The sequence below is a fragment of the Grampus griseus genome (genome assembly GCF_964374135.1).
Source record: "Grampus griseus genome assembly, chromosome: 3".
NCBI lineage: Eukaryota > Metazoa > Chordata > Mammalia > Artiodactyla > Delphinidae > Grampus > Grampus griseus.
This window is the reverse complement of record NC_139019.1, coordinates 63,781,001-63,806,999: the sequence shown is the minus strand read 5'-3', so window position 1 is coordinate 63,806,999 and position 25,999 is coordinate 63,781,001. Positions and strand designations below refer to the sequence as shown.

The 25,999-nt window shown below is 39.7% G+C and overlaps 1 protein-coding gene across 2 annotated transcripts in view; it reads right to left on the bottom strand.

Annotated features, from left to right (window-relative positions):
* The window catches only part of RASGRF2 (Ras protein specific guanine nucleotide releasing factor 2), a gene marked incomplete at both ends in the record, with an annotated part of 226,854 nt that overhangs the window by 127,899 nt on the left and 72,956 nt on the right, over positions 1-25,999 (bottom strand). For both annotated transcript variants that reach the window (XM_082650502.1, XM_082650503.1), the window contains 5 exons: positions 8,778-8,971; positions 9,353-9,432; positions 14,755-15,008; positions 18,902-18,991; positions 21,249-21,396. In XM_082650502.1, the coding sequence (XP_082506628.1) occupies positions 8,778-8,971; positions 9,353-9,432; positions 14,755-15,008; positions 18,902-18,991; positions 21,249-21,396 (766 nt within the window). The remainder of the gene's footprint in view (positions 1-8,777; positions 8,972-9,352; positions 9,433-14,754; positions 15,009-18,901; positions 18,992-21,248; positions 21,397-25,999) is intronic.

Genomic DNA, 25,999 nt, shown 5'->3' with positions numbered 1-25,999 from the left:
AATATGTTTTTTTAAGAAATACATTTAAAATGAACTATGCTTCAACATCAAACACACACAAAAACTTCACCAAGAACACATGAAGATAATAAAGTTTTATATTATAAAGAAACGATTATTTCCTCAGATTTTTAATATAATCATACATTTCTTTTTTTAATTTAATTTTATTTTGTATACAGCAGGTTCTCATTAGTTATCTATTTTATACATATTAGTGTATACATGTCAATCCCAATCTCCCAGCTCATCCCACCACCCCACCACCCCACTTCCCCCCTTGGTGTCCATACATTTGTTCTCTACATCTGCATCTCTATTTCTGCCTTGAAAACTGGTTCATCTGCTGTTTCTAGATTCCACATATAGGCGTTAATGTATATTTGTTTTGCTCTTTCTGACTTACTTCACTCTGTATGACAGTCTCTAGGTCCATCCATGTCTCTACAAATGACCCAATTTTGTTCTTTTTATGGCTGAGTAATATTCCATCGTATATATGTACCACAACTTCTTTATCCATTCATCTGTCGATGGGCATTTAGGTTGCTTCCATGACCTGGCTATTATAAGTAGTGCTGTAATGAACATTGGGGTACATGTGTCTTTTTTATTATTATAAATTTATTATTTTATTTATTTATTTTTGGCTGTGTTGGGTCTTCGTTGTTGTGTGCGGTCTTTCTCTAGTTGCAGCAAGTGGGGGCTACTCTTCATTGCAGTGTGTGGGCTTCTCATTGTGGTGGCTTCTCTTGTTGCAGAGAATGGGCTCTAGGCATGCAGGCTTCAGTAGTTGTGGCATGCAGGCTCTAGAGTGCAGGCTCAGTAGTTGTGGTGCACAGGCTTAATTGTTCCACAGCATGTGGGATCTTCCCGGACCAGGGCTCGAACCCGTGTCCCCTCCACTGGCAGGCAGATTCTTAACCACTGCGCCACCAGGGAAGTCCCCTGCTGGAAGATCTTTAATCATAGTTTCAATTTCATTACTCGTGACTGGTCTGTTCATATTTTCTGTTTCTTCCTGGTTCAGTCTTGGAAGGTTATACCTTTCTAAGAATTTGTCCATTTCTTCCAGGTTGTCCATTTTATTGGCATAGAGTTGCTGATAGTAGTCTCTTATGATGCTTTGTATTTCTGCAGTGTCCATTGTAACTTCTCCTTTTTCATTTCTAATTTTATTGATTTGAGTTCTCTCCCTCTTTTTCTTGATGAGTCTGGCTAAAGGTTTATCAATTTTGTTTATCTTCTCAAAGAACCAGCTTTTAGTTTTATTGATCTTTGCTATTGTTCTCTTTGTTTCTATTTCATTTATTTCTGCTCTGATCTTTATGATTTCTTTCCTTCTACTAACTTTGGGTTTTGTTTGTTTTTCTTTCTCTAGTTCCTTTAGGTGTAAGGTTAGATTGTTTATTTGAGATTTTTCTTGTTTCTTGAGGTAGGATTGTATTGCTATAAACTTCCCTCTTAGAACTGCTTTTGCTGCATCCCATAGGTTTTGGATCATCGTATTTTCATTGTCATTTGTCTCTAGGTATTTTTTGATTTCCTCTTTGATTTCTTCAGCAATGTCTTGGTTATTTAGTAATGTATTGTTTAGCCTCCATGTGTTTGTATTTTTTATGTAATTTATTTCTAATCTCATAGCACTGTTGTCAGAAAAGATGCTTGATATGATTTCAATTTTCTTGAATTTACCAAGGCTTGATTTGTGACCCAAGATGTGATCTATCCTGGAGAATGTTCCATGTGCACTTGCGAATAAAGTGTAATCTGCTGTTTCTGGATGGACTGTCCTATAAATATCAATTTAATCTATCTGGTCTATTGTGTCATTTAAAGCTTGTGTTTCCTTATTAATTTTCTGTCTGGATGATCTGTCCATTGGTGTAAGTGAGGTGTTAAAATCCCCCACTATTATTGTGTTACTGTTGATTTCCACTTTTATAGCTGTTAGCATTTGCCTTATGTACTGAGGTGCTCCTACGTTGGGTGCACCCAACATAGGAGCACCTCAATACATATGTGCTGGGTGCACCTATATATATTTATAATTGTTATATCTTCTTCTTGGATTGATCCCTTGATCATTATGTGGTGTCCTTCCTTGTCTTTTGTAACATTCTTTATTTTAAAGTCTATTTTATCTGATATGAGTATTGCTACTCCAGCTTTCTTTTGATTTCCATTTGCATGGAATATCTTTTTCCATCCCCTCACTTTCAGTCTGTATGTGCCCCTAGGTGTGAAATGGGTCTCTTGTAGACAGCACATATATGGGTCTTCTTTTTGTTTCCATTCAGCAAGTCTGTGTCCTTTGGTTGGAGCATTTAATACATTCACATTTAAGGTGATTATAGATATGTATGTTTCTATTACCATTTTCTTAACTGTTTTGGGTTTGTTTTTGTAGGTCCTTTTCTTCTCTTGTGTTTCCCACTTAGAGAAGTTCCTTTAGCATTTGTTTTTGAGCTGGTTTCGTAGTGCTGAATTCTCTTAGCTTTTGCTTGTCTGTAAAGGCTTTACTTTCTCCAACAAATTTGAATGAGATTGTTGCAGGGTAGAGTAATCTTTGTTGTAGGTTCTTCCCTTTCATCACTTTAAATATATCATGCCATTCCCTTCTGGCTTGTAGAGTTTCTGTTGAGAAAGCTGTTAACCTTATGAGAGTTCTCTTGTATGTTATTTGTTGTTTTTCCCTTGTTACTTTTAATAATTTTTCTTTGTCATTAATTTTTGTCAATTTGATTGCTGTGTGTCTCGGTGTGTTTTTTCTTGGGTTTATCCTGCCTGGGACTCTCTGCGCTTCCTGGACTTGGGTGGCTATTTCCTTTCCCATGTTAGGGAAGTTTTTGACTATAATATCTTCAAATATTTTCTCGGATACTTTCTCTCTCTCTTTTTCTTCTGGGACCCCTATAATGGGAATGTTGGTGCGTTTAATGTTGTCCCAGAGATCTCTTAGGCTGTCTTCATTTCTTTTCATTCTTTTATTCTTTATGCTGTTCTGTGGCAGTGAATTCCAACTTTCTGTCTTCCAGGTCACTTATCCATTCTTCTGCCTCAGTTATTCTGCTATTGATTCCTTCTAGTGTATTTTTTATTTCAGTTATTGTGTTGCTCATCTCTGTTTGTTTGTTCTTTAACTCTTTTAGGTCTTTGTTAAACATTTCTTGCATCTTCTCGATCTTTGCCTCCATTCTTTTTCCGAAGTCTTGGATCATCTTCACTATCATTATTCTGAATTCTTTTTCTGGATGGTTGCCTATCTCCACTTCATTTAGTTGTTTTTCTGGGGTTTTATCTTGTTTCTTCATGCGGTACATAGTCCTCTGCCTTTTAATTTTGTCTATCTTTCTGTGAATGTGGTTCCCGTTCCACAGGCTGCAGAATTATAGTTCTTCTTGCTTCTGCTGTCTGCCCCCTGGTGGATGAGGCTATCTAACTAATCATACGTTTCTTAATCATAATTTTTGAAAACTGGTTCATAGAGAAACAGATATAGTTATCAGCAAGTCACCTGAGTCTGTACTTTAGATTTATTTGGCTGTTTACAATTTTTTTTTTAAATTGACAATCCTACTGCAATGTTCTCTTTAAGAATTAAAACTTGGGAAAAGATATGTTCACCCTTATTACATTCTGATCCTGTCTCACCTTAACTCATCCCTGTAGCAGTAAAAAGCATTGTTTAATTAGATTATTTGTTTGTACTTTTGTGTATGAACAAACTATCTGAATTCTCTTAAAGGCAGAAACACCACCAACCCTGTGAAGGGTTTAACAGACCACAGTGGAGATTTAACTCAATTTATATATGTTGATTTAACTCAACACATTTTTTACTGGCTTATAAGCTAAAAATTTTTAGAAAACAGGGGCAGTGTGTTAATTTTAATAAAAACCTGCATGAACAGCAGCTACCATAATGCTGCCCACAGTGGGCCAGATTGGGAGCTTGAGGTTGCATGTGCACACAATCATCCAGCGAAACATAAGGATTATTTCCCCATTTTATGGATAAGGAAACAAGGCATGAAGAGGTTCCATAACTTGCCCAACGTGGCCTCATAGTAAATGGCAGGGCCAGCCATGAGCCTGGCTCTGACCAGTCCACTAGCCCAGTGGGTCTCTTCTGCAGGGACTGGGTTCTTACTCAGCACTTAACAGAACCTCTAAGAATGAAGAAAGTAAAACAGCTTCCCAAGGCCCTGCTCTCTTGCAGGTGGTGGCTATCGTTGGGTTATTTGCTAATATTTACTAAGTGCCCAGATTTATGCACTGGCACAGAGGGTAGCGCCATAAGCACAGACGTTGATCTGCAGCTTATACTCTGGGATCATGTCCTAGGGAATGTCATCCAGGTTTTGGAAGTGCAGACTCCTCAGTTATAGGAGCATGAGGCACAGGAGATCCCTCCCTCAGAAGCACGTGGGAGGAGGCTTTCTGGCTCTCTATCCCATAAACTTCTCACTAAAACAGCTGGTTGGGACATTCCATTTGGTGAAGGCTCCTGGGATAAGTATGCTTTCAAATATTCCTTTTGCACAATGCCATGATTGATAAAAGTTTGCCTCTAAGTTAGTTCTACAAGAAAATCAAGGCAATCAATAGCTAATGAACTCAATTTTTCATAACGAAGAGGGCAGGAGTGGGAGAGCCTGACTACTTATAATGCACTGAAAACCCACAAAACTAAGTTTAGTCAATAGCTTCATGATCCTCCCCCATTAATTAAATCTATTTTAGAGAGCTCCTTGGCTAAGCTTCAAGTGGATGGATTTGAAAGTAACTGGCCCACCTCGTTTTCTGGTGAAGAAACAAAAAAAACCTGAAATTACCAAAGAGTAGGCAAAGGACTTCTGCAGGGAGAAATGGACAGCTCACCAAAGAGCTCATCTGTATATTCAAGAACTGATGATAAATATGTCCCCCTGAAACCAAGGATCATAGCATTGTCTAGGTGAATCATAATTCTCCTTTCAATTATGAAATAATACTTGTACTTTATAGACACTAATTAGCTTGCTGTCCAGTTACAGTAAACAGGTGACTAGAGCAGGAAGTGGTTACTTTCTGGAAGACCTCTAACAGTGCTATCTTTGTCAAAAGCAGATTTCATCATCTGCTGACCTATGGATGTATGAGCAGCTGAAGCCAATTTAAACAGTACCAGCTAAGCCACTGTTTTTGCTAAATAAAAATTATGTTAATGACTACATTATTGTCTACAACAAACTTATTAGTAACATGAACTTACTTGTCTGATAGTTCAAATGAGGATACATTCACTGCATCATCAATTAAGGATAAATTCACTCTAATTCCTCCATGTTTCCATAGTTCAGCATAATTCATTGACAGCAACAACTGACTTACTCAACAAAGGGCCCAGGAAGAGGTAGAATATAACACTTTTCTAAATATACACAGGCTACCATACGACCCAGCAATCCCACTACTGGGCATATACCGTGAGAAAACCGTAATTCAAAAAGAGTCATGTACCACAATGTTCATTGCAGCTCTATTTACAATAGCCAGGACATGGAAGCAACCTAAGTGGCCATCGACAGATGAATGCATAAAGGAGATGTGGCACATATATACAATGGAATATTACTCAGCCATAAAAAGAAACAAAATTGAGTTATTTGTAGTGAGGTGGATGGACCTAGAGTCTGTCATACAGAGTGAAGTAAGTCAGAAAGAGAGAAACAAATACCGTATGATAACACATATATATGAAATCTAAAAAAAAAAAAAAAAAGGTCATGAAGAACCTAGGGGCAAGATGGGAATAAAGATGCAGACCTACTAGACAATGGACTTGAAGACACGGGGAGGGGGAAAGGTAAGCTGGGACAAAGTGAGAGAGTGGCATGGACACATACACACTACAAAATGTAAAATAGCTAGCTAGTGGGAAGCAGCCGCATAGCACAGGGAGATCAGCTCGGTGCTTTGTGACCACCTAGGGGGGTGGAATAGGGAGGGTGGGAGGGAGGGAGACGCAAGAGGGAGGAGATATGGGGATATATGTATACGTATAGCTGAATCACTTTTTTATAAAGCAGAAACTAACACACCATTGTAAAGCAATTATACTCCAATAAAGATGTTAAAGTAAATAAATAAATATACACAGGCTAAAAGTTTCCTGTTACAGTACCTCTCTTTCTCCCTCTGCCCCCATACCAAACTTTGCCTCCATATGCAGACTTAAGAAAAGTTCTGGGCAGTGGCCCCTTGGCAGCATGAGCTAAGGTCACCTCTTCCATTCTTGTTCTACAGGAAAAAAGCATCACATCCCAGCCTCATCCCAAGGTATCCAGCCTACACTGGAGCAAGGCAGATGTGCAGAAGTACCACCGCTAATATGATGTACGCCGAGGGAAGTAGATATAGCTGGACCATCTGAGGGAGCAAATACCTTCAGGACTCCTTAGTGAAAGGACCAAAAGGGAACAAGAAGCATAGAATGAACCTAGTAAAAACAATCTTCAAGTTTCTAAAAAGGGCAGTTTTCCCCCAAGTGTTCCATGTGGTCACTCCTAGGGAGAAGGCAGGAGGGAGAGACACCAAGGAGAATAAGGCCCTCAGGCAGCAACTCCAATGTTTAACCCTCTTGGTCTGTTCAAAATAGCTACAGAGAAGTGAAATAGTTATGGGGAAGTAAATAAATAAGAGCACAACTCAGCACTCTTTCAATTTGCACATTTCTTGCAGTTGGAGCAATTCTGGCTAAATTCTTTAAGTCTGAGGCTTCGCCTAGCATCTTTTGGTTACCCTGGTCTTAAAGAAACCAGAGAACCTCAACATCTGACCCTTCAGCTAAATTCTAGATTTGGGGCCACCACAGTCTTGGAGGGTGGGATCCTAGGCTATTAGAAAGCTCCTGGCAACACCACAAGTTGCCCAGCCCAAAATTCCAAAACCTGTCTACTCCCCCAGAGAGCTAGAGCTCTGGGAGAGAATTAGAGCTCAGCTGCCCCGATTTCAAGATTAAGACACAGAGATTCAGATTGGTTCAATTATGTTTCCCAATGCTACGAATGAAGGGTGGGCAAGACATGCAGGTCTCCTAAACATTCTCAGTCCAATGGTCCTTTTCTGACATTATGGGAATTCCCTGGCGTCAATCAAAATGCCAAGTTGTTTTTATTGGGCTTAAACTCCAGGGGGAGGAAGGAAGGTTGTTAGAAGAATATCTCAGCATTTTTAAGAAATCCAAAGGCCTTTGCAAGGCCCTACATTCAACTGTGTTTGGATACCTCACCTAAAATGCAAGGACAGTTCTGCCATTTTAAACCATTGAGAGACTCACACCAAGGGGAATAAACAGTACTGGAAAAGACATTACTGGGCCTTCAGAAAGGGAGGCGGGAACCTCTCTGAATGTGAACCTCTTCCACAATCCTACCTTTGTATGTTCATCTAAGCTGGGGGTTGCTAGGCAGATACAAGTTAGGGTATTTAATCATAATCTAGAGGTAACTGCCATAGATTCAAATAGAATCTTAGAACATTGAACTACATAAAATTTGATTCACTGTAAATAAAATCTTAAATTATAACTTTGTATAAGGTTTTTAAAAAGCAATTTTTTTCTTTATAGTTTTTCTGGTGAAATATTTGTTCAGAGAGTCAAAGAGTTAAACAATTCAGTTCCACAGGAGAAAAAAAAAAAAACCACATTAACTGTATAAAGTTTCACGCTACTTAGTTTGTTACAAATGCATCCTTTTGGTTTTGAAAAAATCTCACTAAACTTCTATGGTGACTTCCAGGATTTCAGTCAGGAGTGACAAACTTTAAGACAAACAATTATGAACCAGAATATCATTTCTCTCTGAGGCTACAAAATGATCAGCTGGGGTCAGAGAGGCTGGTTCCAGGGGACAAAGCTCTCCACAGGAACCGTAACACACATGATTAGGAGAATCATTTTGCCACATGACAGTTTGGAAGCCTGGCCAGAAGCCCCACAAATTCCACAATGGGAACGCTCAATGCTTTTCCGAAAGAACAGAATCAACACTTTTTAAAAGGACAGGAGATTCAATTCACATCTTGGCCTCTGTAGTTCTCACTAAAGAGCGGTAAAGTCTTAGATATAGGAAAGAATGCAAGTGTACTTGATCTTTTGGGTTGCTCTAATCCCAAAAAGTGACGGTCAGGACAAGCTCCAGCCTCACTGCAGCAACCTGACTAGGGGCCAAGAGTCCCCAGGCCTGGCCAGTGCCTCTGGCTTCTTTGTCTCCACAGCCTCTGTGACAGGGAAGGTCCTCCTTTTGCTCTGCAGAGCTCCAGCCAAGGAAGACTCAGCAGCAGTCACAACAGGGCAGGAAAACAAGCACCTTCCCAGCAGTCCTTCCACTCTCCCGGAACCTTTTATGCAACCAGCACGCACTGGAACATTTGCACAGCATCCTATTTCTGTAAACCTAATAATATTTTTAAACACGCTGGAGGAGGAGACTCCATGGAAGAGGTCTGTGAGGAATCTTTCTATAAAGAGAAATTTGTGCCGTTTTTCAAAAAAATCGTTCCTTGTTTGTCTCAAAAATTCCTGATTTTCTTACATACACTAGACAGACTAGAGAGAGTATGTGTGGCATAAATTTGTTTATCTCAGGGTCAAGCTCAAGATGACAGATGATGGATATGTGCTGTAACCCCCCACAGGGAGTACTTGCACATATCATGCTGGACACACTGGGTATCAGTCATATCGAGCTGGAACCAATGACTTGCAAAATGCATCCCAGGTGACTTACCTGAAACATTGGATAGGTCAAGAACGTCTCCAGCATCCTCCCCTCACAGGCAGGGTTAGCTTCGTATTGTTTTAAGAGTTTGTCAAAATCTCTGTTTTGCTTACAATTGGCGAGCACTTGGAGGCTGTACTGGTGATTACGCACAAATTCTTGATAAATGTTCAGCATGGGGAGCAAAATATCAAACAGATCAGCTGGAAAGAAGAAGTAAACATGGCAGTTTCTCTTGATGCTCTGTAAATTACCCAAGGTACAGGGAGAAACTGTTCACTCCGCAGGGATGGCAGAGAGCAGCTCCCGGCACCAGGTGTCACACTCCATGGCCCCAGTCCAGCTGCCTGAATGACTGACCTGGTAGAACACACCTCACAGTAGAGACCAACTCTAGCCCCCAAAGAACCATGACGGGCCAGGGGAAAGGATCAAAAGGGCAATGAGCCAGAGTCCCAGTGCCTGAGGAAGCTCACAGATCATTACGGAAATTCAGACAGCTTAGGGCGATAACATTGAAGCTATTTTACTCTAACTGTAGCCATATTAAGAGAAAATCTTCTCTCTCTAAAGCATGGACTTACCTAAAATTAAAGTAGGCCAATTGGCTATCCTTGCCTTCAGTCCTTGATGAAAGATTTCATGAAGAAACATGATTGTTTCACTATAAAATATGAAAATATAATTTAGTCACTGCAAAGAGTCCATTTTGTTAAAGAAGTCCATTGAGGCCTTAAATCCTTAATAAATACATGATATTCATGTCTCTGAGGGCCTCCAAACTATACACCCAATAATGACATCGATTATACCAGCTCCCACAAAGCAATTTATCTTTCAGACAACCTGAAAACCTCCAAGAAAATTCTGAGCTAATCCTCAAATGTTGAAAGATGGTAAGCACCAAATCACTGTCATATAACCCTCTTTATCGATTTATAATAAAAACAGCTTTCTACTGTTAGGATGTAGCCCTTCTTCAACAGATAATCAGAAAATTAGTTATGATCCTTCTCTCTTCAGATTTAATTCTAGATGCTAACTCGGGGAAAGCTCTCTTTAACTAAAATGAGTTTTGACAGGAGACAGGGGAAAAGACTTGACAGACCTCTACCATTACGACTCCTAAGACACCCACGACAGAAATGTAGAGGAATCTTCTAAAAAGGATGGAGCCTATACAGATATACTAAATTGAAGAGATACATACACATATATTAGAGATCCAAATTTCTAAAAGGTTCAGGAAGGGTAGTTACCAAAGTAACATTTGCTTTCTCCTCACTAGAAGAAAGGAGAACATTTGCTTTCTCCTCATTCCTACTGGAGTGAGCCTTTGAAGGCTTTTCTGAACTACCACATCAGCACAATCAAATACAGGATTATTCATGTCAGTGAAATACTTTGGTTTGTTGTAAGTCCAATTCCACTACAAGAAACCAACGGGAAGTCCCTACTATTTCCAAATGGTCCATGAAACACAATAGACACTGCTTGAAGACTGTGATTTGTTTTTCTTGGATAGAAATTTTAACCAAGCAGTGTTTGTTGTTTAATGACTTCAACCAAATCTAGTTTGGTAGATACTGTAGATGAGTCTTTCAATCTCCATTCCATCCCCCTTCTAGGTGGAAAGGATAGAGAGGTGAAACTACATTTCCCAGGCTTCCTTGCAGATAGGGTTCTAGATGTAAATTCAGTTCCACCCATAGATGCACTTGGTAAGACATGGAAGGCATTACATTTTTTAAGTATAAACTCTGTGTTGAAATTCAAAATAATTCATCTGCCTAGGGCTTCGATTTCAGAGGCAAGGAAAGAGAATGTAGTTAAACAACAGAAATGACAACAAACATCTGATAAGCCTCACCTCTAAAAACATAACTCTTCAAATCTCCATCTGGGACCAAGTATAGTAAATAATTGCTAATTTGTAAGAAGAGCTTATAGCTTTCCAAAAAGAGGCACAGTTATCTTTTTTTTTTTTTTCTTTTTTTTTTAGTGGTACGTGGGCCTCTCACTGTTGTGGCCTCTCCCGTTGTGGAGCACAGGCTCCGGACGTGCAGGCTCAGCAGCCATGGCTCATGGGCCCAGCCGCTCTGCGGCATGTGGGATCCTCCCGAACCGGGGCATGAACCCGTGTTCCCTGCATCGGCAGGCAGACTCTCAACCACTGCGCCACCAGGGAAGCCCAAGGAACAGTATCTTGATTCAGAATTTAAACAATATGACAGACCTGGCCTTCCACATTGCAGATAGGAAATCCAGTGGAAACATCCCTAGAGGCAGCCTAAGACCAATGTGGTACAGGCTTTGATGGCATCGCTATCAGAGTACATTCACAATTCTGTCCATTGCCATTAGAAATGTTAAAACTGCATACTTAGGAGACTGAAGTATCATCAAAATGCTACCTGTATAGCCTGAGGATTAAGAGCTACCCCTCATTCCCTTAGGACATCTCACACACTTGAGTGGGGCCACTGCCGCCCAACGTGGGGAAACCTCGCAAAAGAAAAGCTTACATTTTAATCTTATGCTATCAGACTACTGTCCATCATCCTTCCATTTTCCAGTCTTCTACAGACCCCCAGCCACTCTTTTAACTCCTTGAGCTCTTAGCTCCCCGATCACTGTCAGTCCTTTCGCCAACACTACTCTTGTCATAGTTTTTGGTGACTGCAATATGCACACAAACATCATTCCAATGATGTAGCCTCTCTCGGGTCTTTGAACTTCTTCCTCTAAGGATCTTGTCTTCCATTGACCTCAGTCAACACTACCTTAATTGTACTCTAGACCTTGTCATTGTCAATAACTGCATCCCCTTCCCTATCTCAGTTTCAGGCACACTATTCTACGACCATCTCCTTATCTTTGAGTTCATTGCCTTTGGAAACCTGACTCCCAAAATCCCTTCCCACCACCAGGACCTGAATCCATTGATCCTGCCACCTTATCGCTGACCAAAACCCCTTCACATCATTTCCTTCTTGGAACAGTTTAGATTCCATGGCTCAACGTTATAATCCCTTCCTTGCATACACCTTCAACTCCCTTCTTTTCTCACTTCATCATAGTAATCTTGCACAATACCAGTACCAGTTAAACCCAACCCTTCACCCACTCTCCACCTGCACCCATGCAACTGAAAGTGGCTAAAGACTATACAGCTATTCACTGTAAAGTCATAACCACGAGCCTAATATGGGCTTTTAGCGCTACCTAGCAGTTATATTACACTTCCCTCATCCCATCCATTCAGTTTTTCGCTCGTTGATCACTATTTTACACTTTTTCCTCTCTTCCCTGACCCTAACACTTCCCTTCCATCAGCACTGTTACCCGATGTCCTTGCTTCCTACCTGCATATGTGTCCAGTACTATTCCTTCCCTGTCCACCTAATTCCAATCTCTTGACTTATTCACCACATTCTATCCACTTTTGCCTATGCAAGTTTACTGCTCCAGCAATTATGTCCTCTCTTTCCTACATCATTCCCCCCCTCATTATTGGTGTCATTTTTATCCCATCTAAACACACACACACACACACACACACACACCTTTATATTTTTACATTTACTTCCAGGTATTACCCTGTTTCTCTGATCCTCCTTACAGCAACCCTCCTTGAAAGAGTTCTCTCTACCAATTCTCTCCAATTCCAATTCCCCTATTATCACCTAATCAGGCTGTGGTCCCCCATTAAAGTTACCAATATGCTCTAAGTTGTTAACCCCGCAGTCAGTTCTCAGTTCTTATTTTATTTGACCTTCTTAACACAGTTGCTCATTCCCTCTTGCCTTGGCTTCCAGGACAGCCCATCTCCTGGTTTGCATCCTACAACCCCAGCTGATCCTCTTCATTCTCGTTTGATGGCTCTTCATAGTCCTAACCTCTCAATGTTGGCAATGTCCCAGGGCTCATTCCTTGGTCCTCTTCTCTCGTTCATTTGTGCTTACTTCCTTGGTAATCTCATTCAGACTAACAGCTTTCAATACTATCCATATGCTAGTAGACTCCCAAATTTATACCTCCAGCCCTGAAATTCAGACTAATAGCCAATTCTGCTCACTTGATTTCTACATCTGGAATGGCTAACAGCATCTCAGACTTGACAGGTCAAGATAAAAACTCTGCATCTTTTCTGCTAAACCTGTTCTTATGTCAATCTTCCCCACTTAATAAATAGCAACTCCATCCTTCTAGTTGTTCAGGTCAAAATCCTTGGACTTTTCTGAAAAATCCACATCAAACTCACCAACAAATCTTATTGGCTCTACATTAAAAATATACCCAGAATTCAATCACTTATCACTACTTCCATTACAATCATCTCTTGCTTAGACTATTGCAATAGCCACCTAACAGGTCTCCCTGCTACAGTCATCTCTCACCTGGTTTATTGAAATAGCCATGAAACTGATCTCCCTATAGTCTATTCTCAACAGAGAATCCAGAGTGAACTTTTAAAACGTAAGTCATATCATGCTACTTTTCTCCTCAAAACCCCACCAATCTCTCCCCATCTCATTTAGAGTAAAAGCAAACATCTTTACAATGTCCTACTGTTATCTCTCTGACATGCCTCTTCACCCACACTGACCTTGGCAGTTCCTCAAACAAGCAAGGCTGGCGTGCTCCAGCCTCAGGCCCTCTGCACAGGTGGTCTCCTCTGTTTGCATCACTCTTCCCCCAGGTAGCCACATGGCTAGCACCAACTGCAATCTCTGCTCAAATGTCAACTTATCTTTGAGGCCTTCCTAAAGATTGGCTAGAGAAACTATGGGACATTCACATAATGTAATAGCATGTAGTAATTTTTTAAAAAATAGAATGCTCTTTAGATAGCAGTATGGAAGGATGTCCAGGATATATTAAGTGAAAAAAGCAGGTATATATTAAAGTACTTGCCTTTTGTGTAAGAAGGGGGGAAACAAGACTGTGTATTCATGTTTGATTGATCTACATCAAGAAACACTGAAAGGATATAAACAAAACTAATGAAAACAGTTACAGATAGCAAGTGAGGAAAATGGGGTGGGCAGAGACAGAGTTAAGACTGAGACTTCTAACTGCTGTTTGATGTTTTCACGTTGTTAAATAATTTTTTGAACCATGTAAATGTATTATCTACTCAAAAACAAATAAACAACTAAAATTTTAAGCAAAATATCCAAGCAGTCCCTTTCCTCCCTTCTCCCCTTTCCTTCTTCATTTCTTCCACAGCACTCATCAACATATAAAATCTGCATCTTACACTTACTATTCATTGTCTATATTCCCACATCAAAATTTAAGTTCCATGAAGGCAGGGACTTTCTGCTTTGTTCACTGATGAATTCTCAGCAGTAAGGGCACTATAAATATTTATTGAGCAAATAAATTTCCTAGAGATTCTCAGGCCCTGTGTCAGTTTTTGTTCTTCCTAAAGTACTTCTGTATAGATTACATGTAAAGACCCATTAATCACTCCATTTCCCTCAGTTTATGAAGGAGAGAATCTTCCCCAGCACACAACTCAATAACAAGAAAACATACGTCAAATAGAGAAGAAAAAGAGAAAACTAGATGCCAAGATTCAAGATAAAGATATGAAAATTGAGCGGCTTCCCTGGTGGCGCAGTGGTTGAGGGTCCGCCTGCCGATGCAGGGGACACGGGTTCGTGCCCCAGTCCGGGAAGATCCCACATGCCATGGAGCGGCTGGGCCCATGAGCCATGGCCACTGAGCCTGCGCGTCCGGAGCCTGTGCTCCGCAACAGGAGAGGCCACAACAGTGAGAGGCTCACGTACCGCAAAAAAAAAAAAGATATGAAAATTGGGGGTAATAATGAAACGCCAATGATAGCTTTCTTATTTTCAATATGATAAGCTCAAAAAAGTGAATTTATAACTCTTCTTTTAAGTAACTAAAGTAAAAATTCTTTTAAGAAACACAAGTAGGTTTTTCACACAGCTCTTTAATTTATGCCAAGACAAACCTGTTGAGAAAAATACTGCTGACATCATCGTGGCTGATGGGGGGCTTCTTGGAGCTGGCCGCCATGCGCAGGGGCCGCAGGAAGCCGTTGACCAGGATGTAGAGCTGGTGAACGTACTCCGACTCGGCCTCAACCATGGTGAACACAATCTGGTTTCTCTTCCTCATACTTTCAGCATGAGGGGAACAAATGTAATCCTGCACAATGGTCTTCCATTTCCTTCTACATAACCATCCTCGCATGAAGCTCTGAACCTACAGAACAACAACAACAAAACAAAAAACAAAACAAGAATCTCAGGGCAGTGTGAGACGGCTTTCTTAAGCCAGTCAGTGGGGTGTCCATCCTGTGCCATACACACACCCTGCTCTTGCATTGGTGCACTCGTGAGCCCACCACCAGAATAAATAATGTCAGGCTTTGGACCAGATAGCAGAAAAAAGATGATTTTAAAATAATATTTTTCTCAGCTTCACAAGTTTCTTCCACTGTTTAAGCTGTTTAAGTCTGCCTATAAGGACATCAGAAATTAGTAATATCACATATTTAGTTGTTAACATTTCAAGAAAGGAATAAACTAAAGGTTTACTCTTTAACAACATAAAACCAGATATTAAAAATTTTTTAATTGTGGTAAAAAAAACACACATAAAGTTTACTATCTTAATAATTTTTAAATGTATAGGTCAGTACTGGTACGTATATTCACATTGTTGTAGAAACAGATCTCTGGAACATTTTCATCTTGCAAAACTCAAGCTCTATAACTAATTAAACAACAACTCTCCATTTCCCCCTTCCTTCAGCCCCTGGCAACCACCATTCTACTTTCTGTTTTTATGAATTTAATTACTTCAGGTACTCATATAAGTGGAATCATACAGTATCTGTCTTTTTGTGGCTGGCTTATTTCACTTAGCATAATGTCCTTAAGGTTCATCCACATTGTAGCATGTGTCAGGATTTCCTTCCTTTTTAAGGCTGAATAATATTCCGTAGTATATATGTACAACATTTTGTTTATCCGTTTATCTGTTGATGAACATTTGGGTTGCTTTCACTTCTTGGCTATTGTGAATAGCGCTGCAATAAACACAGGAGTGCAAATATCTCTTCAAGATCCTGCTTTCGATTCTTCTGGATACATACCCGGAAATGGGATTGCTGGATCATATGACAGTTTTATTTTTAAATTTTTGAGAAACCACCATACTGTTTTCCATAGCAGCTGAACCACTTTACAATCTCACCGACAGTGCAAAAGGATTCCAATTTCTCTGTATCTTCATCAGTACTTGTTATTCTGGAGTTTTTTTGATAGTAGCCATCCAAGTGGGTGTGAGGTGATGTTGCACTGTAGTTTTGATTTGTATTTCTCTGATGCTTAGTGATGCTCGTCATCTTTTCATGTGTTAGTGATTTCTCTAAAGAATCACCTTTGAGAGAAATGTCTATTATCTTTAGAGAAATGTTTATTCAAATCCTTTGCTTATTCTTAAATCGGGTTTGATTTTTGGTTATGGCTGAGTTTTTTTAAAATTAAGCTTAAAAAATAAGTGTTAGAGTGCTTCCCTGGTGGCGCAGTGGTTGAGAGTCCGCCTGCCGATGCAGGGGACATGGGTTCGTGCCCCGGTCCGGGAAGATCCCACCTGCCGTGGAGCGGCTGGGCCCGTGAGCCATGGCCGCTGAGCCTGTGCGTCTGGAGCCTGTGCTCCACAACGGGGGAGAGGCCACAACAGTGAGAGGCCCGTGTACCGCAAAACAAAACAAAACAAACAAACAAACAAAATATATATATATATATATATATATATAAGTGTTAGAGATCAGTTCATAAGACCCCTTCTTTTTACAGATGAATAAACCTGAAGGCCAAGTCTAGTTGCAGCTTTCCTGTGTGGTTAGTCACACAGGAATGACTTGGCCTTCCTATACTTGCTTTTTGTTAACTATAAGGACTCTCTTTTCCAGCCACATGGGCAAAACACATGTTAACAATTTACAATGGTGTTATTTTGTGGAAAAACAAAAACAAAACAAAAACAAGAAATAAGGCTTAAGATCAATTTTGTAGGAACATGAAAGATCAATTTTGTAGGAACATGAAAGACTCTAAAATTGATCTGAATTCCCTAGATATGATTTGAAAAATAACAGGCAAACTGGACAAAGTGCACTGGCCTTTGCATTTCAGCCGACGAACATTTACTGAGTGTCTTTTAAATGCCCAAGTAAATGCTGGGTGCTAAGCAGATAGGTGTATGTCATAATCCTTAACCCAAAGGCTCTGCTACTAACCTGCTGGGTGAACTTGAACTCTGGGCTCCATTTCCTTATCTATAAAATAACTGACCAAAATATCTGAAGTCCTTTCTAAATATTAAAAAAATTATATGATAATTTATTAGGATTTGTTATATCTAAGTGGAAGATTCAGCAACAAAGCAGGTTGCAAATTCATATATAATTAAAAGCATTATATTACTACCAAATATATTTTTTAGTATCATTGTTTTCTTTTCAACACATTCTTATACTTTCTATTTTTTTACACTATTTCACCCATATGGTCTAAATTATCATGCACTTAAACAACTATTCTTCTTTTGCAATATTTAAAATTCTCTCATTTACCAACTGATGTCAGCATACTATCAATTTGTATAACAGGCATTCATACAGTTGCCATACCTCAAACAATAAAAATTAAACACATCTTAGTAGAATTATGTGGAGGAAATTATATGCATATTATTTGGAGAAATCTAATGGGAAATTTCTGTGAACCAATTTCAATTTTTGGTCTCTTGAAGTTAAAAAATTATGTTGATATTTATCAAGATCAGAATAGAGAAACTAATTCATTTGTAAACATTCCTTTCCACACAGACATTAGTTTGACTGGGGACACAATGGACCATAGAGTTAAATTCAAAACCTATTTAACAAGTTCAAAAATGAGGTTTAAAAAAAATTATTTCTATTAAGAAATAGGAAGATAGAAACTATAAAAATTGTGTATTTTATCATTATTCCTTCATTTAACAGAAGTATTTTCAAAAATCAACTTAACTGAGTTTTGTGTTAAATAAAATCTTTCTATTTACTTGGGCATTTATTACCTGCTGAGCAAAAGCTGGCTTACTTACTATCAGTTTCTACAACAGGACTTTACTACAATTGTTATTTTACTGATACCTTTGTTTATATGCAGCTGCATAAGCATTCATCTTGTAACAATAAAATAAAGCAAATTCAATTTAAAAATTTTTAAATTCTAAGAGAGGAATGTTGTTATTTTACTTTGTTATTTCTTGAAAACTGAAAACAGTGCAACTTAGCCATAAGCAGCATTTCTATTTCAAATTCTGAGCAATATTTAAAGTTTTGTTGCAACTGAAGGGGAATAATTACTTAGCATGAGAAAATAGGAATAAGAAAAAATTTAGAAGAAATAAAGTTCTTCAACTGTGAAGCTTTTCACATAATGTTAAAGCTGAGTAAGTGCTTTTATCCAGGACAATTAAGATTATGGAACTCAAAATCAAGATGACATAAATCAAAGTAGACTAGAGTGAGTGCCAGGGTCTGGTTAATTGCAAAAGTTGTACAGTTGTAAATGACAATAAGGTGAAAAGAGCTGCTGATTATGTGGATGTTAAACAAGAAAGAAACAACAATAAACCAGAAACCTGAGCAGATGTATTGATTCAATCTCCTCACACGTTCAAAACAAAACAAAACAAAAAATTCTCTAAATAAGCACTGAAGACTAAAGCTAAAAGAAATGTTTTTGAAATGCAATTTAAAAACTACTCCCCCCAAATATAAAAGCAGCACAAAATCAGAAGGTTCAGCGGCACTTAAATAACCCAACTGGAGAACACTACTGTCTGGCTTCATGTCTGGCTTTGGCATCCTTCTCACAGAATCTACAAGTGGATGCCCAGAACTGGAAAGAAATCTCAAGCTGAAACTTTTCCAGAGAAGTAACCGTGTGTGATCACTCTGAAGGGCAAGTCTGGGAGCCATCGGAAGAGAAATACCAAGATTGTTCCCAGCTCACAGTCAGGGTGGCAAAGACATCACTACAGAAAGACCCCTGGTCACCACGCTCTCCCAAAGCTGGAAACCCCCAGCATCCTACCTTTTTAATCTTCTTGATGTCTGGATCCTCATCTTCTTGATTGCTTTGGTAAGGTCGCATTCGTTCCTTGGTTTTATTAAGAGCGATAATCTATAACACAAAATTGGTCCATATCATGATTTAGGAAATACTAGACTATAGCCATAAATCATAGGAAGTTATGCCTACAAGGTAGCTTATCCTCAGGAAATGTTCACTTTTTATGCACCTTATCTTCCTTCGGTGCTGAGGCAGGGGTAGCCTGAACTTCACCTCAAGCTTGTTTTGCTATGCTACTAACAAAAGTGCTTACAAGAAGTGACTGTGGAAAGTGTGAACTGGGATCTGGTTTAGAGAAATGTTAGTCCAAAACTGGGCCCTGACTGCCAGTGATGACCAGACCAAGATCTTCTCAGCATCTCAGTGACATGTCAATCATCTCACCAAAGGCAGCTTCCTGTAATGCCCTGTGATCTCCAAATGCAGTGACACTCAGCTCAAAGCTCTTGCTTCCTATAATCAGCCTGTGGCCTTCCAAGTACACACAGTATAGCACTCACAGATCTCCTTGGGGAAATGGTAACTGCAAAAGGAACTTCGGAGCCCAGGGGTTGGTCCAAGCCAGCCAAGAAAAGACCAAAAGGCAAAAAGAACTGAAACAACTTGGGATCTCTTTAAAGACCCAGCTCAGTTCTGTGACCTACGAAGGGGGACTCAAAACCAGGTAGCCTCTGAACTACACTTAGTAATGAAATTCCCTGGACTATCACTCAATTGCAGCCTCTTGCAAACTTAAGCACCTACTCAGATTTGCTAACAAGCAAACACTTAAAACACTGGGATTATAATTGCCCCCTCTGCCCTGTCTTTACATGTTGCCCCATTACCAAATACTCTCTTCTGCCATTTTTCTGGCAGGGAAGTGGGAAAATAAAAGGAGTAGGAAGTAAGTTATGGTTCCTGTCAATCTACCACACAAGACATACCTGCTACTGACAGTTTGTAGCTGCAATATATATTCAGACTAAAATAGAACAGAGTGAAGACAGAGAAGCACACACAAATAAATATTGGGGAACACCGCTTGGTGCTGAGTTCCTCTCATGGAGTAAATGCCAACCTCTTTCACTTAGCAGACAAGCATCTGCTCCAGCTAACTGTGGCAAAGACTGAACACAATAATTTTGTTTTAAATTACAGTGCCTGATATAGTCTTTTAAGATGCAGGTTTGTTAAGTTTTCTGTTGCTGTTTTCACTATCTCAGATTTCAGGGTTGGATCGGGAAGTTAACAGCACTAATGATACGGTGAACAGTCTGCAACTTATCATCATCAGAGAGGCAATCATATCCCAGCAGGAATCAGCTTATACCCATGCGCTATCTGCTGGAGGTGATATACACAGGTGGCAGGAGGTGAAAACCCTCCCAGGATTTGCACAGTATGTCTTAGAAGAAGACGTGAGGAAATGGAGAAGAAAATGTTGAATGACAGAAAAACGACAAGAAGTTACCAAGGCTGAGGAGCTGCATTGTTTCTGTCAACAAGGATACAGTTAGTAGTAGTAGGTTTCATTCTGTCCTATTCTTTCCTTTGGAGCTAAGAAGACACTACTGCACCACTGGTCAAAAAGAGTAGAAAAACCTCACTTGCTACATTCCTCTTCAATTCTTCAGATATTGATCACTTCCCACAAGGAATGACAGGACAGCAAGGGAAGGTATACTCAGGTTTCTGTATACAGACGGAGACAACGGAGGACCCAGACACACCACCATGGCTGCTGGCTCCACGACCACCTTCTGCTCTCATTGGAGTCAGTCTCACTACCTGGGGGTGCAGAGCCTGAGGAGTTTTTAAACTTGGAGCGGGGCTGGAAGTGAATTCCAACTTCAGGAAAAAAATGCACCCTAGAATTATGTCTTATACTTTAACGAGTTTTTCAAAATTCTAGAGGGGAGAAGGTTGGACTCCTGAGCTTGAGAAAAAGTCAAGACTTTCTGAATTCACGTTTGGACCTGCCTTAGTTGTCATTTGGACTTTAACTGAATCCATGACAGACGCACAATTATCATTACCATGAGTCAATCTGAAAAACAGTTAAATATTACAGTCAATTCTTGAATAGTCAAGCAAATGAAGGCCATCAGGAGCACAAATAATTTAAAAGTAGCACTTTATCCTGATATTTAACTGTAGCGTATTTACCTCATCCTAACGTAGACAATACATTCACTTCTCATGCATGTGTTGATGGCAGAGGAACTAAATTTGGGATCAAAATTTTGCCCTGATAGACCTTAAGTAATCATGAGGAGATGACAAGAAACATGAAACAATGAGGAGGAATCTATCAACTGGGAAATACCTCTGATTTAAGCCTTTCGATTTCTGTATCTTGATCTTCAAGTTGATGTCGGAGTTGGTTAGCTGCAATTTTTTCTGTCTCTACGATCTGAACTAGATGAATGTACTTCTGCATTAACACCTCCCTCTCAATCAAAATGTCTGCATAACTTAAGAGAAAATTACAGTTAGTCACTGAGATATTGTTCTACTACAGTTTCACACAGACAGCATATATTACATTTATTTAAAAAGAAGCCATAAACATAGTTTGTTAGCTAACTCTATGTAAACATTAATGTTTGGCTTACATTTGGTATCCTTTAGCTATACAGAATTTGAATCATCATCATCTTATATAACCTCTAGAAGAGTTCATTTAACGATGGCTGCGACCCACAACTTTGTCATATAAATGAGAAAGATGCAAAGAAAATCTATTGTTTTATAAAGAAAATAGTGGATCTCCTTTAACAAAAACTGAAGTCTTTGAATTGATGGCATATATTGAAACTCTTTTACTGGGTAAGGCACTAGCCAATCAGAACAGACCTGCTACCGAGCAGAATGAATGCAAGGACCGTCAGAACAGGCACTGGCTGGGAAGAACGATGATGACTGTACCAGTGACCACCAGCCCAGCCTGGCTCTCTTTAGAAGTATGAGACCATTGACTTCTCTCTTTCCAAAACCAACAGAGGCAAAGATTTCATTCTAAAAATAAGTGTAGATTATTGGGCCCTAAAATCATCAGCCTAACTTGTGTATACTTCTTTGGCCAAGTGTGAAAAAGTCAAAGTTCTCTCTTAGAGTTTTTTATTGATCTCTGTGGCACCTAGATTTTTGCTTCCAGATCTTCTTGCACTATTCAGGGTAGCAAAATGTATGTTCCTCCATTCACATAATCTTTCCCAAATGCTATGATGATAGTAATAAATAATAATAACTATTTATTGTGTAGGACGTACCACATATATTCTCATTCTCCCAGCAACTCCAAGAGATAGGCTTTATCACCCCAATTGTACAGAGAAAGAATCTGACCCTCACAGAGGTCACACAGCTAGTAGGTGGTAGGGCTGGGATTCAAATTGAGGTCTGTCTGACCCTAAGCCCATGTTCTTAACCACAAGCTAAACGGTCTCTCTAATGAGAAACAGCACACTGGATATAAAGAAGAATATTACAACAGACATGTTTTGAGATATCTGCCCACTTAAGATATCTTCTACCCACTTACCTCTTCTTTGAGAACTTGGGCTGTGGCAGCCATGTTTATAATATAAAATCTGCCCTCATGACCACACTTCACTGGTCTAAAAAAAGATAACTGGCCCAAGCTAAACAAACTGGATTCTTTCTCCTTGAAATCTCGGATTGTGCCTCTGACTTATTTGCTTGAACTGAGATGATATGAACTTGGAAGCTGAGGTTACTACTGTTGGTTAGCTATATTTGGCCACACCCATGCCAAAGCAAAGTAAGTCTGCTGAGAGAGAAAAGAATAAGCAGATGTTCAGAAAAACAGAGACAAGAGAGATAGAAAGGTAATAACTTCCTGGGTTCCTGTTGGCTTCTAGTTTTTGGTTCCAGACCCTCATGATATCTGAATATAATATTCCCCTTGGGTTTGGTGAGATACTATTGCAGTTTCCACCTAATAATTTCTCTTTTTAACCTAAACTAGTTTGAAATATCTTTGTGTTACCTGGAACTAAAAGAGTCTTAAGACAGTTCCAAAATCACAATTTTAGTTCAATTATCTCACATTCTCAGCACTTACATCACGTGTGCCATTAGTGTTAGGAAAAAAATACATAGTGTCAGCAATATTTTTAATTCACTTGTTCTAAGAAATTACCCTAAGAGAGCAGAAAGAAAGGCTGTGTAAGTGTAAGTGGGAAGAGGGGGAAAGAAGAAAAAAAGGGCACAGTCTTCACAGAAATATGCTTTAGGGTACTTTCAAAGGAGAAAGTAATAACAGAGCATGAGAAAATTAGTTAATATAATGAAAATTCTGCCCTTTCTCATCAATTTTATTAGAAACATGCCAAATTTCTTACAAATATGTTAGATCAGTGTTAGGGAGCAAACGAGTATTTTGTTTTCTCCTATAAAAAGAAAAAGTCCAGACCAGGATGTGCAGCTGAATTCATGCAGACTCATCACCGATATCTGCCTCCCTTCACTTCCAAGATCCCACTGAAATGCTAGGAAAATTGTTTTCTGTTTAAAGAATGAAACCATAACAGCATTATAAAACAGGAAAATATGCTGTCAACAGACCATAAGTTTTATGAAATTCCATAAAGAGAAAAACCAAGTAGAATCAGCGTGGTGGGAAAAGTAGAGCAAGGAAACCACACATGCAGACCCCTTGCAAAAGCATGGTTCCCACCAAGAATGGCCAGAGATGCTCCAAGCCAGAATCAACAAATACAAAGGACGGGAGGGGGTAAGGGAACGATCATCAGGGCCTTTCATTAAAAAGTGACTTCAGAACATCTAGAAGTTAGGTTCCTCCTCTTCCCATTCTCCAAGATAAAGAAATAAAAAGCACAACTGGCAGGAATGACATGCCCTCAAGTCACAGCCCAAGACCTGCTCTCTGTAGACAGGGGGCCACCTTCCTGAAGAAGGCTCCTCATGGGGAGGCTAGACTCAGAGAGAACACAGCTTGGCTTTACACCACACATCCACTGTAGACAGAAGAGAGAACCAAAAAAGGAAAGGCACTGAAAAGGACTAGAAGTGAAATACACTGTATGAATTTTCTATTGTGCAACAAATTACCACAAACTTAGTGGTTTAAACAGCACATATGTATTATCTCAAAGTTTCCATGGGTCAGTTTAGCTGAATCCTCAGCTCAGAGTCTCATAAGGCTGCGATCAAGGTGTCAGCCCAGGTGCATTCTGTTCTGGAGGCCTGAATGAGAAAGAACCCACACCCATGTTCATGCAGGCTGTTGGAAAAAGTAATTTTCTTGCAGCTATACAACTCATGCAGTTTGCTTCTTCAAGGCGAGCAGGAGAGCATCTCTGACCTCAGGCAGGGCCTCCATCCCTCTTACATTTGATTAAGTCAGGCCCACGCAGGAAAATCTCCTTTTTAATTAACTAAAAAAGTCAACTGATTCAGGACCATAATTACATCTGCAAAACCCCTTTTCCTTTGCCATAGAATGTAACCTAATCAAGGGAGTGACTATCCCATCCTGTTTGCTATATTCTAGTAGCTGATAGCAAGTCACAGGGTCCACCCATGCACACTACAGGGAATAGAATCATACAAAGGGGAGTCCCAGCCAACCTTCCTGCTGTCTGCCCACATACCTGAAAAGGAAGCCTACACAAGTGGCAGAGACCCTACATTCACAGTCACAATGTAAACCCGGGCCAGCTACCTGTAATAACCCTCAAGATCCTTCATTTATAAACAAAGATCACTAGACACTTGAGAAAACCAATACCAAAGAGAAAGTAGTAGGCAGCATGTAAGATGACCCCTAGTGGTCCCTGCCTTCTGGTATTCATGCTCTTATGGAACCCCTTCCTCCTGAGTGTGAGCTGGACCTAAATGACTTACTTCTAAGGAACAGAATATGGCAAAAGTGATGGGATGGCACTTCAAGATCAGTTTACAAGGAGACTCTGGATTCCATCTTACTGGCCTTCTCTTGCTGTGTTGCCGGTTTGTGCTGGAAGCCAGTGCCATGTTGTGAGCTGCTGCACGGAGAGGCCCACATAGATGGAAACTGAGGGAGGCCCCCAGCTAACAGGTGATGAGAAACTGAGGTTTCAGTGCAACAACTGGTAAGGAAGTGAATCTAGCCAACAATCACGTGAGCGAACTTGGAAGCAGATCCTTTCCCTTCTGAGCCTTCAGATGAGACTGCAGACCTGGACGACACCTTGACTGTTGGCTTGCGACCTTAGGGCAGAGGCACCCAGCTAACTCGTGCCTGGATTCCCAACCCACAGACACTCTGGGGGACAATACATTGTTTATTGTTTTAGGAATTATGGAGTAAATTGTCAAGCAGCAAGAGTTAATAAATATAGCCTCAGATGAACAAACAGAAAAGATACTAGAGAAACAAGGCTAATTCAGGTAACAGAGGTTTATTATCTTCAGAGAGATACAGAAGGATAGTAGAGTCACAAGGCACAAAGGGGCTGCCATGGAAAAGAAGTAATCAGATAACAGGAAGAGTTCTTGGAAACAAAAACAATTATTAAAATTTTACAGGTCAATGAATGTGTTAACCAATGGATGAAAACTAAGCTGGGTGGTTGCAGAGAAAAAGAACACTGAACAAAAATATAAAGAGATAAGAAATAAGAAAGACAACTGAGCAGCATGGAGTACAGATCCAAGAGGTCTAAAAACTATCTTATGGAAGTTCCAGAAAGAAAAAAACAAAAACAGAGACTGTGATGGGGAAGAAATAATCAAGAAATCAAAGAAGACTTCCTCAAACTGTATAGGGTACAGTTTAAATAGAAAGGCTAATCCTAGATCAGCTCAGTGCTTTGTGACCACCTAGAGGGGTGGGACAGGGAGGGTGGGAGGGAGGGAGACACAAGAGGCAAGAGATATGGGGATATATGTATATGTATAACTGATTCACTTTGTTATAAAGCAGAAACTAACACACCATTGTAAAGCAATTATACTTCAATAAAGATGTTTAAAAAAAAAAGGCTAATCCTAATGCCAGAGAGAATAAATGAAAAAAATTTAACACCCTGACACACCCTAGTAAAATAT